This window comes from Centrocercus urophasianus, unplaced genomic scaffold (genome assembly GCF_019232065.1).
Source record: "Centrocercus urophasianus isolate 14NV4802_14NV808 unplaced genomic scaffold, USGS_Curo_1.0 seq_10, whole genome shotgun sequence".
Taxonomy (NCBI): Eukaryota; Metazoa; Chordata; class Aves; order Galliformes; family Phasianidae; genus Centrocercus; species Centrocercus urophasianus.
In genome coordinates this window covers 93377797-93391324 of record NW_024884142.1, presented here as the reverse complement: position 1 = coordinate 93391324, position 13528 = coordinate 93377797, and the positions used below count along the sequence as shown (strand labels likewise).

The window sequence follows — 13528 nt, the reverse complement described above, 5'->3', positions numbered from 1 at the left end:
CTACACATTTACTGAAGTATTACAAAGCTGTAATTAAAATCTTTGCTCTTTGACATCAGAAGTGACTTACTGACAAGAATATTAAGCACCTACTTCATTTGTTTTGTAACTGTGCAAGGGATGACAACAATAACAGCAAATGTAAGACCTCTTCCACAGATAAGCTTTGGCAGAGAAAATTAGAATGCCAGGTGAGGATGCAGCAGAACATTTATAAATTATATTACAGAACACTAGCCTTGGCTCATTACATTGTATTTAGAACACAAAGCACAGCTTCTACTTTCAGAAAATAAATTTAATTAAGAACATACCAGACCTCATATGCTTTTTGTACCAAACTAAAACTTGCTATCCGGGGTTGATATTTGCAATGGTTAGAAAGGGGTCATTTGTAGTAATAGCATTCAATCTACAAGGAAATGTGCCTAAGTCACTCAGTGCCATGCTGAGAAACAGCTGCAAAACTCAGTGCTTTGCCCAGCTTCTCCATTGACGATATGTTACTGGTGCCTTGGGAGAAGCTCGCATAGCTGCTCCCCATCAAATCCCATTTATGGGAACCCATTTCAAAGGGCAGAGCACAGCAATGGGCAAATGAAGACTGACATCTTGGATGCTGTTGGGCTAAGGAATGCATACAGTGCAAGATTAGCTCCTTTACATGGTTTTGCTGCTGAACCAGTGACCTGAAGTGCAAGCAACCCTTCCAGTACAGACAAGAGATGCTGATCACCATTAAATGCAGACAGTCAACTGTGACAGGAGCATCTGAAACTTATGAGTCCATCTGCTGGAACCTGGAGAATTCCTGTGATTGCTCACAGCCCTCATACCAGTGTGTGGTGGCTGGGCAGCCCTGTAGTTGCTACTAGTTTACGCAGGGTTAAACCGTGGAGATGAAAGGCAAAGTCCTTTACTATAGCAGTGGTCCCAATGAAAGAGTTATTCTTTGGAATGTCAGCCTGAACTTTCAATTTCTTTGCTTCTGCTGGTTACTGGTCTTAAGGTTTTCGAACAGTAGTCCCCTATTCCCTCAGAGAAAATACATATTTAGACTCATTTAAATGCATTCAATAGCATACTTATTTTTGTGCCCTGCCTTTAAGGTGCATACTGTTACACATAATTTCCTATAATATAAATTAGAATACAATATCCATTAAGTTGCACCTTGAGATTTTACCCTGGAGTATTTGTTATCAAAGTATGATCCTTACCTGATTTGGTACTTATTTTGATACACAGAAAGCACTGCATCTCTCTTTCACCTTATGGATGTAAATAAATATTTTTGTAAACATGCATTACTTAATTTGAACATCGCAGTAGCACCTGCAAAGCCATCTTTTGCTTCTAGAAAAAAATTAGTAGGGTTTTCCAATAGGAAAACTTTCCAAAAGGAAAGGAATTCCTACCTAGAGATAAGTTCTGATTGTCTTGGTTACACTGAATCTGTTTTCTCAAAAGAGCTTTAATGGTCATATTTAATCACAGCCCCCTGCATACTGAACGAGGCAGAACATGACACATTATGCAAAAACACCTGGAGAAATTGGAACATGCCAACCAGCCTTCTTTTGAGCAGAAGACTGCTTATCCTTAGCTGATTGTGCAGTTTCTGCCTTCCCCTCTCCTCTTTTCCTTTCTTTTGGGCTGTATGCCACTGAATGCTACAGAATCACATTTGGGCTGATTGAAACTGATTTCAGGAGCGGAGGGAGTGACAGCCATCCCTTAGACAGCTGCTAACCCTGGCAGTTTTGATGGATACTGCTGAAGAAGGTCAGGATTGTTTACCCACTGAGTTGTCAGGTGGTTCAAATTTGCTAAAAAAGACTTACAGTCGGTGATGCTTTCTACTACTATGTCAGTCTCCCAATGAGACTTCTAAAATCAAGCCAAGAACTTTGTTCCTTCCCCACTCATGGGAAGCAAGTTACACCTTGATTTGGTAACCTTAACGTGTGTTTCAAAATATTTTCCTGAATAGTCTTCACTGTTTTCAAATACCTCACTTTAGATCAGATGAAACATTAATGCTAACTCATTTTGAATAAGAAAGTGTGGCTTGTCTTTGAGCTTATGAGGCAAAACAGAAAGATTTTAGCATTGTACATCAGGTTGGTTGCCAAATACAACATATGCTGGTGCCAATGTATCTAAGGCAAAGCAGACCAGTAGAATCTATTTGAACAATCACAAGCTCAGCAATCCCAACAAAAAAATGCAATAGCTTGAATGACCTGAGAGATGAGATAAAGATGTGATCCAAAGCTTTTTTCTCTACAGAATCATGAAGATACTATAGATAGCTAGTGCTTATATTCCTGCTATCTTCCATGGATAGAAGATTTCAGTTTGCAGGACTGTCAACTTCAGCAGATTCCCTCAGCCCTTAAAGTTTGCACGTTCTAGGATTTTGAGAGCTCATAAAGGATCAGTCTCATCCAGCTTTATTGAACACAGTATGGTTTGTGTTCTTAAAATCTGCCTTTGCCCAAAACTGTAGATTTTGGGAGCAAATCATGAAATAAAGCATTATTTTTTAACTTGAACTTTTCAAAAGAAGAAATAACTGTCAGTGAACTTTCAAGGGAACTGTGCTTCAGGATAAAAAAGTGAAGACTATTTGGCTTACACAGGGTGAGGCAATACTGTTGCTTCACTACAATATCACTGTTCATCATTCCACAGCACATCTTTCCTTAATGACACAGGTCAGGAGCATGACCAAAGTCCTAAGCCAGACTTCTTTTGTCCTCCAAAAATCATTATATGGGTATTTCAAAAGTCAAGGGAGATCAGCATCCTCAGTCTACTTCTATCATCCAGATAGTGATTTGAAGCTGAAATTGCTGTCTAGCTTCCTTGCTTAAGTTAAACTAGCCACTCATCTTGGGATCTGAAATAAAATTCCTGTTTGTTTTTTTCCAAGTGGGACTGAAGCATTCACCTCTCCCTAGAGCAGTAATATATCTCAATCTCCCCATCATTAGTTCAGCTACTGAGGATCAGACCAAACTTCCTATAAATATGATGTACTGTCAAGCATTGTTAGACCACCACTCAAGAATTTACTTTGCTACATCACAGAACTGGGAGGAAACTTAGCAAGATAAAAAGAGAGATTTCAATATTGCTTTAGGCTTTATTTCCAAATTAAGTAGTTTTAGTGTGGGTTGAAGATGACATAGGAGCTGCAGAGCATGTTGAATTGATTTTGCCAGGTATGTGTCTGCATGGTGTTGCCTTTTAATTTAGTAACTGGAGAATTAATCTGTTCTGGTAGTGCAAACAAGTTAGTTAAGCAGGAGTCAAGAAGAGCTGCCGTGTTCTGGTTGGCTAAAACTTCCTAGGAACAAACTAAATATCAATATAACAAGAATGACTAATCTGCTTCCCTTCCTGCTAAATTAATGTGAAGCCAGAGCTATGCATAAGTTGCACAGCTGGTAGCACAGAGCTGGTTAAGATGCTCCCCAGATCTGTGAGTCTCTGAAATACTTTTCAATACAAAAAGTTCAGTGTTACACCATTACAAAGAGAGATCTCAAAGGATTACAACCTTTCAATATGTTTTGTAACTTGGAACATTTTATTTAACAAAATATCTTTTTCCCTAGAACATGCCTGGGGAAAAACTTTGCCTTATAAGACATAGCAGGAGAGTTGGAACTAGATGATCTTAAAGGTCCCTTCCAACCCAAACCATTCTATGATTCTGTGATTGCACAGGGTCATGTTTTTTTCAGTAACTGAAGGAATCCAAGTGGGCAAGAAGAAGAATAGAAGCTGGTAGTGTTTCAAATAGGCTTTCATTCTTTCAACAATCACAAAACAGTAAAAATATCCTGGTGATAATTTTCTTCATTTTCCAATCACCATCACCATCTCCAAACACAAAGTCTGTGTTTGGCAACAGATGAAAACAAGGATTTTGATTTGTGATTAGAATGGAGGGAGGGAAGATCGTGTGCTCCATGCTAACACTTCAAGATCCTGCTCATTTTTTTTTTCTATAAGGAGTTACGGTGTCCATACTGGAGATCCCTTGGACAGTGCAAATGGGAAGAAAACAAGCTATTCCCTGGGCACCATGAAACAAGTCTGACTGGAAGTACCTGACCAGAACTATTCAACGTTCTGGGAAAAAATACATTTGTTCAAAGCTCTCAGTTGCTTGAGTGTATAGGATGAAACTGAAGTGCATATAGAAAGTAGAAACACTGAAAAAACATTATTGAATTATTTTTGTCTGAAAACCTACCATTATTGGTCACTATATTCAAAAGCCTTCATTCACTTTGGATGTAAACTCAATCGAGTTAAGATTATTATAGAGGATTAATTTCTGATTTAACTTCTGCTCAATCAGCTCACCTCCAATGAATGATTACAAAGAAGACTGCTCCCTGCAATTTGTGAGTCTACCTCATTCTCTGAAACACTGTTGGAAATCACCTAGAAATGATAACTGATGGAAACAGTACAGACTTCTTTATTTCTCTCTTTCTTTCTTTTAATTTATTTTTATGTATTTATTTATTTTGAATTGCTCTGAATCAGTAACATACTCAGGAGATACTGTGACTCTCTTCATTTCTAGCCTACTTAGTTCTACATGAACACAAGCATATACTACACTGAGGTATTTCATTTGTATACATCAGGCTATCTACATTTTACCACATGGAGATATCACACCATTATTAGCTCTTTTCCTTAGATAAACTGAAGTTTGCCTTAATCTTCCTTTTTGTGCATGATCTTGCAAGAGAAATGAGGCTTTCACACAAAAGCTCTGTTTTTATGTGTAAATATCTCATTTGATTACACACTTTATTTGGTCTCTACGTTATCATGAATATTTCTGATCAATTATTTATGGATTAGGTTTAGGATTTGTGAGCTTTTTCAAATTTCATCTGTTTGCCACACCATTTGCAAATACTGCATTCTTTGTTGATGTTGATTGGTCTCATTTACATATTTATCACACTTCTACTTTCAGGGTATTTTGCAATAGAATGTCCCCATTTCTTCTCCATGTTCTAATAGTACACAGATTACACAGATACACTTTCAAACTGAGCTCATTTCCATTAGCAATTATTTTGGTTAACAATAAATCGTCACTTAGAGACATCCTATTCAGCGTGATGGTTAATTTCATAGATATCTGGCATATGGTTTCTGAGTAATTAAAGACAATGGGAGCAATCTATAATGCACTTTTGCAGCCCACTTCACAGTCGAGGGAGCTGAATGTTTTTTCCATAAGGACTGCATTTAAAGGAATCCAGCATGACAGGGGAGAAACAAGTTCCAAAGTAACTGGTGACACAGCACTGATCTTTCTCCCAACTGGTGATTCCTGAGCACAGAAAATAAGATCTTTATTTTCAACAAAGACCTCTTGAAATCCTCTAGCATCTTCACTTCTTATGCCTTCTAGTGTGCTCACCTTCCTCTATATTCTTAAACAGGAGCATGAGATGATAAAAGGAGAAGACAATGCAGAAAAATGCAGGCAGTTTTGCTCTTACAAAAACAGAACTGAAAATGGCACTGACCCTGAAGTGCATTTCCTCACTGCTACTTAGGCCCTTCTTGGACAAACAGTATATTTGCAACCCTCACTAGTGAAGGTACAAACACTGAAAGAATTTCTAAACAATATGTGATTTACATATATATGCATTAATTTAGAAAAGCACAATATGCCCCAGAGTAGTTCATATTTTACAGTGAATTTTATCTTTTCTGGTGCTAGCATCAGTTAACCTGCAGACTTTTGGTGGCTGTTGAGTCACAGCCTGAACCACTGATTGATCACCTGGGGAAAGGACCAGGTCAATCCTGGGAGCACAGGTAAAGGGGTGCAGCCTGCCTGCATCTCTGGTTGGAGATCCCTTCCTTGTGGAATTTCTATTGCAAGCCTACATCTTCAAAGACAGGTGAGTGCTTTTCCTTTTTCTATTGCAACATCTTCCGATTGCACTAGTCCCTTTGCTGTTACAACATATGATCAAGCCTTGTCTTGGAGGGCTGCAATACAGCAGACTAATGGGTACCTGATACATCTGTTCATTGAAGGCACTCATAATTATAACTCCAGGCTTATTAGTAAAATTCACAGAAATTAGACGCTTGCTCTCTGTATGTTCTAGGAATTTCAGAATTATCCTGTGCAAGAAGCTTCTCACATACTCCCAGCCATTGACTGCAACTCTCTGTATGCAACTACAATGACACTCCCTACCAAACCACTCCTTTCACCAAGGACAGCCCAGCTACTTGATATAAAAATGTATTTGTGACAACAATGCTTTGGAACATAATCTGAAAAATGGAAAATTTGTTTTTTAAATAGAAAGATGAAATGAGATGGAGCTCAGAGACAGGGGTTACTCATGGGCAGTAAAAGGAGGAGTTGCAATTAGAAATTGCTGTTTTTGAAGTAAAACGGTTGTTGATTGATAAATATTGACAAAATACATACATTTTCTCTAGGTCACGAAGTCCTGTGAAAGCTCCCTTTGGAATGACTCTCATCTTGGTGAGGATGAATCTTCTGAAAATAGAGAAAATGGAGTGATTATTCACTGTTCACGCAGGACTGTGTGGCAGCCTTGCCAATACACCTTTAGCCCTGATACCAGAAGAGTTTCCAGCCTGAAGGCTTCACAGCCAAAATAACAGCTACAATGTTTGCAGGATTCCAGATTCCTGCCTGGACCCAAATTACAACGCTGTGTTGGGTTGCCTCTGGTGCTGCTGGGGAAAGATTATCCATCAGTGAGTAGCAAGTTCCCTGCTGGCTTCAGTAAGAAATAAACACCTGGTCACTGCAGCTTTGCTGCACACTTGGAGGGAGGGAACTGTGTCTTTTTCATCTCATCCTCTCTTTTGAGAGATGCTCAAGCACAGGATGAAGCAATCCTGTAGAGTTTGGATTGGGATGAGTTGCTTAAATCAAGGCAGTAAGGTGCTACATGCGTGTTCATGCAAGATAAGCCTTAACCCGCTGCACAGATAATTTAAGGAGTCAGCTTGTATCTCCCATCAGTGCCACTTTAATACTCCTTACTGCTTCTCAGTCTCTTTTCTAATTAGTTCATAATATGCCGTAAAATTGGAATTTTGGAATACACAATTCTACTACATAGGAACCAAGATAATACTTTAATCATTTTTTAAAGTTCACAGAAGATCCTTTATGAAGAATAAAAGTTTGAAGTATCAGATAAACCTTTCTGTTAACCTGAACTCATCTTTTATTGCAGTAAACAGAGGACTACAAAACATTAAATAAAACAAAACAAAAACAAAACCACCAACAAGAAAAAGAACAGTCCAGTATCTACTACACCTTAAAGAAATTGGAACTCAGGCTGGTACTGCCTGCTGTGTAGTCCTGCACATTTTAACACAATACTTAAAAACTAGAGACATTATTCCTTATTGTTCACACAAACTACTTATAGAACCCTTATTTATTTCTTATTTCAGCTGAGGAGTTTAGAATTTTCACATGAGAGCATCACATTTTAATCAAAACTTACGGAAAAAGTACATCATATTCTCATAAGAGTACCATTATGATAGGTTTCTATTTTTTAAATTCTAGATCTTCAGTAGAATCTATCTCCTCATTTAGATGATCAAATTTCAAATCAGCATTTACTTATACACGATAAAGTCAGTGCACAACTCATTTAGTTCTACAGATGTCAGTGGGATTATAGCAGCAGTGAGTTTTGCCCAATCCTATTTTAAGCACTGAAATGTGTGGCAATCCCAGTCCTGAAAGATAAAAATTTGGTATTCCATTATTCCTGCTATTATTAATATAACTATTATTAATGTAAGTTAGACAGTGCTGCTGTATACTGTCACACAAATATTACAGCGTTGAGATCATTATGCAAATGCTTGAAGGATTAATGGGCTTCCAGAAAAGGCCTAATCTGGATCAAGCAATTTGTAAAGCCCTACTAAAAGCACAGTCAGTATAATTCATGCAAAGCTATGTCTGTACCTTCAGAGTTCAGATATTGGATCTGTGCAGACCGCTCAGCAGGCTTTGTGCTGCAGAGCTGAACCATCAGGCAACTGTTTAACTTTGATCTACTTTGAAACCTTTCCTAACCTCTCCTTTGTAGAGACATGACTAATTTTGGCACTATAGAAAGTGGGCTCCGTCTGAAAAGCCACTTATGTATTTTTATGGCAATACTCTGAAATGAATCCTCTCTGTAGATCATCAATAGATTTGCAATTCTTTAATTAAACACTGGCCTATACCATTCTTTACCCCACAAAGAATTTACAGCCTGATCCTGACACTAATTAAAGAAGGGAGCTTCATTCATAGACGACATTACCTACATAAGTAATGCTACAAGTACATAGAAGAATCAAACCTTGGGCTTCTTTGCTGAATAGTCTCCAATCCTGTGCTAATAAGGAGCCAGAATTTAGGAGCTACATGCCTAGTGCCCTGGAGCAGTTAAGGTAGAACTGAAGTTTAATAGCTGAAGTTTCACATTCCACTTCATTAAATTAAGGTTAATTGTTTTTAAACATCCCCAAGTAGGCTAATAAAGCCAGCTTTAATGTTATAACTAATATTGAAAATTAGAATCAGTTACTTGTTGAATTATCAACTGTGCAATGAATAGGAGTCCATTACAACTATTGGAATGCTGTATTACAATAAATCTCACCAATTAGGCTCCAAGAATCTATCTGCACTCTACTTGAGATACTAGCTATTCAGTAACAAATTTTTACTGGGGCACGTGGAGAAAAGAATTGAAAAGCATTTTCTTGGTTTTGTGACTGCAATTGTTTTAAGGCCAAAGAAATAAATACAGTCCATCTTTGTTCAAGTATGTTTCATGCCAAACAAAAAAGCTGTCCTTTAAAAACATGTACTTAATGGAGAAATGCACTGTTCGGTCCTAATAAATAATGCTAGGACTTAGGTACCCAAACAGAAACCACAAAAAACCATAAACATTCAGCACATGGTGCAGAATTAAAAACCCACAGCCAGGCACTTGGCACAGGACAAGAGGAAGGTTAGACTAAGGATTATGTGATCCAAAAATCTGTACCTTATGCAGGCAGTTACATGGATGTACATCTCATCTCCAACGCACCCAGGTCTTCCATACCCTCAAAATAAATAAAAAAACAAACAAACAAAAAACAAACAAAAACAAAAAACAAAAAAAAACAAACAACCCCCCCCCCCCCCCAACAAAACAACAAAAATCCAGAGAGCTCTTCTCACAGCATCTTAACTGGGATGGAAGAAGGCTTTGTGCTCCCTTGATGCTACTCCAGCAGCAGAAGGATAGACACAGGGAATGGAATCCCAGCATCAAGTCTCTCCCTCACCCCAAATGGTGCTCAGCAGCCAGGAACCTCTCTCTGTGCCCTACTGCAGGTGAAGCCAAGGCTATGAAACTCCTTATGCCACCAAGGAAAACAAGACAGTTTAACCCTAGCATTCTTTTAGAGATATATACAGTTAGATTTGATTTCTCTTGGACAGATTAAAAAAATATAAATATATATATATATGTATACACATAAATACAAATTCAAAGTTCATGGATGTTAGTGTTATTGTTATTTATGCTACAGTTCATTCCAGAAGCCCTTGCAAGGTCTCCAGCGTTGGGGCCATCAAAAGCTTAACACATAATGAGAAAACAAGCAAAGGAAACATGGTTACCTTTCATCTTATCTGGCTGGAAATAGAAGAACTGTATAATAACTGTACTGTATATAATGATTTTATATGATTATAATGATATAATACCACTAAAAATGGTTATTGGCTATGGACAGCAGTACAAACTAGGTTTTAATCTGGCCCGTTTCTCCTGTGGAACCTTTGATGTCTAGAGAGGATTTAAGCCTCAGTTTAAATACTTTTATTGAAGGTCATTCTTTGGGACTTTATCAATAGAAAGTTAGTTGTCACTGACATGCAAAGCTAGATATACACTCCATATATATATATATATATATATATATATATATGCAAGTTACTGCATACATATGCACTTAAATATATTGTATTACATAATATTTAACTGTTTTTTTCCACTTCAGTATTCTGATTGAGAATAATTGTTGTCTGTTGTGTGGTAGAATATTTTTACACCTGGAGAGAGAATTAATCTCATGTAAGACCAGGTGATATTTCTCTGTGCTGAACATGCCCAATTCCTACACGTTTTCCTATGTCCCACCTCTAATGTCTACACATCTACATGCCTTTTATCACTTTTAGTTAATCTCATGAAAGGCTACAAATAAATTTTTCGATTACAAAAATACTGAAACACTGTTGCTAATTAAGGCTAGGCCTGTCAGAATTATAGCAGAGCTATCACCTACTATTTTATTTACTTACACACAGACATCTAAGCCTGGTTATTTAAGAGGGCAAGGTCTCAGTTGATATGAAGCCACTGACACAGATGACTTGCACATTATATCACAATGAAGGGCATACAACCCAAATATATGTCGTTTCTATATTGTTGTGTCTAGTTCAAAAGAAATCTCATAGTGCCAAGTTTATCTCAAAGTATGTAGAAGATGATGCAAGAAACAGAAATTAGCAGGTAAAAGTAAAATGATCCTGAATAACTAACATTTTCAGCTACAAAGAGATGTATGAAACTTTTCCCTAAAATAGAGTCTTCAGCAGCTGAAGTAGCTCAGACAGACAGAATGTAAGAATGAAGTGGAAAAGAATTTTCAAGAAAAACTAATATTCTTCCACCTAGCCCTCTATGACCACAGTGAAAGAAAGTAGATCAACCTCACCACAAAGAGACAGAAGACTGGATATAATTATTCAAGCATCTGGTGCCTAAAGTATGGGTAACTAAAAAGACTTAGTAAATAAGATTAGAAAAATGGATAAATAAAGGTCATTTCTGCAAATTGTCTCTAAAAACAGAGGTGCATAGAAAATGTGCAAAGTGGGTGCAGTGAGAAAATCAACATAAATATGCTGTGCTTGTGAGGTTAGTCACTTAGGTGTGAAACACTGTATTTTCCATATTCGTCAAATGAGTTCTCAGACCCTGGTGCCACAAGCTTTACCTTAAGCAATTAGAAAGAGACTTCTTGGCAAAAGTCTCTACCAGAATTTGCTTCCATTGTGCTCATGCCCCCTCTTCCCAGCTCCCTTCTCTGGAAAATGCCCCCCATCACCAGCCATAACCTTGCCCAACAAACAACCGCAATTATTGAAAATTAGACTTGGAAAAAAACTCATTAATTTCTGCTTCATAAAATGGCTGAGTACAGTTCTTACAAAACATTCTAAAACTCATTTCTCTTATCTACACAGCTAATCAGAAAGTGTGTGTCTTGTGGAATTACCTCCCGTGTAAATTGCAAATTCATGATGCTAAAATGAACTACATCAAGAAGACAGTGTAAGCTTTAGATCATAAGGACCAAAGGAAAACGAAACAAAAAAGCCTAAAATATTCCATGACCATAATGCTAAATCACCAAATTGAGTTCCAAATAAATAAATGCAACAGGATTTTGAAAGCCATTTGACTTCAGTACCCAAGCCAACATAGTGGTGCTATCACCATCTAATCTTCTGCAGTACCATGTGTTTTGTCAGACCGAAAGATTTACAACGAGATTTTATTTGCTCTTTTTGTAATTTTTTTGGTTGTTTCTTTGTTACTGCATCTTGCTTTGGAGATTTGCTGGAGGTCCCAGCAGACGAGTCTGCCTTAAATCAGGAGAAGACAAAATGAAATGATGCTATGACCTACTTAGCATGCTCTTGACAAAATACAGGAATCAACAAAACTCTGCCCCGTGTTTATTTGTGGTTTTGCTTGACGAGACAATGCAACAGTGAAGGATTATTTTGCTTTTCATGCTGTAATTGGAAAAAAAAATAGACATTGCAGACTGTGTCTTAGATGGTGTAAACCAACCTGGCTGTATCAGCTTGGCCCTAATTTTTCTCCTTATTCTCACTGGATTGAATCATGAAATTCCTTTGAGCTTAAATGTGATTTGATTTGAAGTTGTGAAAACATCTCTAAGTCCACAGCTCACTGAAATTACTTCTCTTTGACCAGGGCATGGGTCTAATAAACATCTCCACAAGGAAGGGGAATGCGCAGACATATACAAACAACAGCATTTTTTCTAGAAATAGTCATAAAATACACACGTATTTTAATATTTTGAAATACATGAATGGTTCATCAGCAGGAAAAAAAAAAAAGCTAATGTAAAAGGTCAAATCCTTCTTTGTTTATAGCAAGAAATATGACTTGATTTTGGACTAGAAATTCACACGCTAAGCTAAATAATCCTAGCAGAAGTCAGTGAGTAGCTGACTGCCTCCCATCAGTTCTTAAGAAGAGCTCAATTGATATCTCTAGGCCTTGTGTTTAGCTTCTAGTTTTTCTTAGAAAATTTATTTTATGGCAGCTGTTTCTTGCTTTATGACATGATGTCTAGGTGACCCAACCCAAGGCAGGCAGAAGCCTCTGACCATGCAGAAGTGCTATTCTCAGCATGCTCACAGAGCTCAGACAGGCTTCAGACCCTATGGATCTCATAGCAGGAGTTAGAGTCTGTTCACCTACAGGCAAGTGCACAACGGGCCAAAGTCTCGAGTTCCTTTCCCAAAGTGCAATCAAACTTAAACATTTCCAATTTTAACCTTTTTAAAAATTGTTTTCATGGATCAGCATGAAAATCAGCTGTGTTAAGTAGAAGACCTCTGAAATCTGAAAACCATTTTGCAGCTGCTTTTGGACACAGCTATGGTCTCCCCCTCCTATCAGCAGACATAGAGGAGTAAATACATAAATCAGATCCAAAACCATCATGAAACAGGCTTCAAAAATCATCAACCCCAATACACAAAAACTGCTTTCATTTCTTTTCTGGTTTTAAAGTCTTTATATCACATTCATATGATGTTTTAAAGCTATTTTCAACTGCCAACAGGTGTTCATCCAAAGGAAAATTAAAAGCAAGCAGAATATTTTTCAGTAACGGCTATTCATATAATTTATTTACAGACTTGTTTCAAAGGAGAGTACTGGATGACACAGACAGACATGCCTGAGTACTGAAGGAAAAGCATTACAATTTGCAATTAATTTTCCAATTTACAATTCATTTATTTTACAATTTTTACAATTTAAAATTCATTTTTCCATCTGAGACATGATCTGTGCATTTAAGAGTCTAAGCAGCCCTACTTTACACACAGTTAAATTGATTTATGAAAGAGAGACCTTAATCCCTTGCTAATGTGCACAATCTGACTGAAATCATCTAATCATTGCATTCACCTACTGTGATCTGCCCATTGCTACTTAACCAATTCTAATGCTTGTGAAAGGAGAAATTATCTAGACTGTGCAGCCTCTTAATGGACATGGGGTAAGAAGAGCAGGTGAAGGAGAGCATTCCAAAGAAAAATCAGGCATTATACACT

General features: G+C 37.4%; 1 protein-coding gene across 1 annotated transcript in view; it reads right to left on the bottom strand.

Annotated features, from left to right (window-relative positions):
* The window catches only part of LOC122163053 (follicle-stimulating hormone receptor), a 76747-nt gene that overhangs the window by 41119 nt on the left and 22100 nt on the right, over positions 1-13528 (bottom strand). The window contains exon 2 of the mRNA XM_042823887.1: positions 6506-6577. Within this exon, the coding sequence (XP_042679821.1) occupies positions 6506-6577 (72 nt within the window). The remainder of the gene's footprint in view (positions 1-6505; positions 6578-13528) is intronic.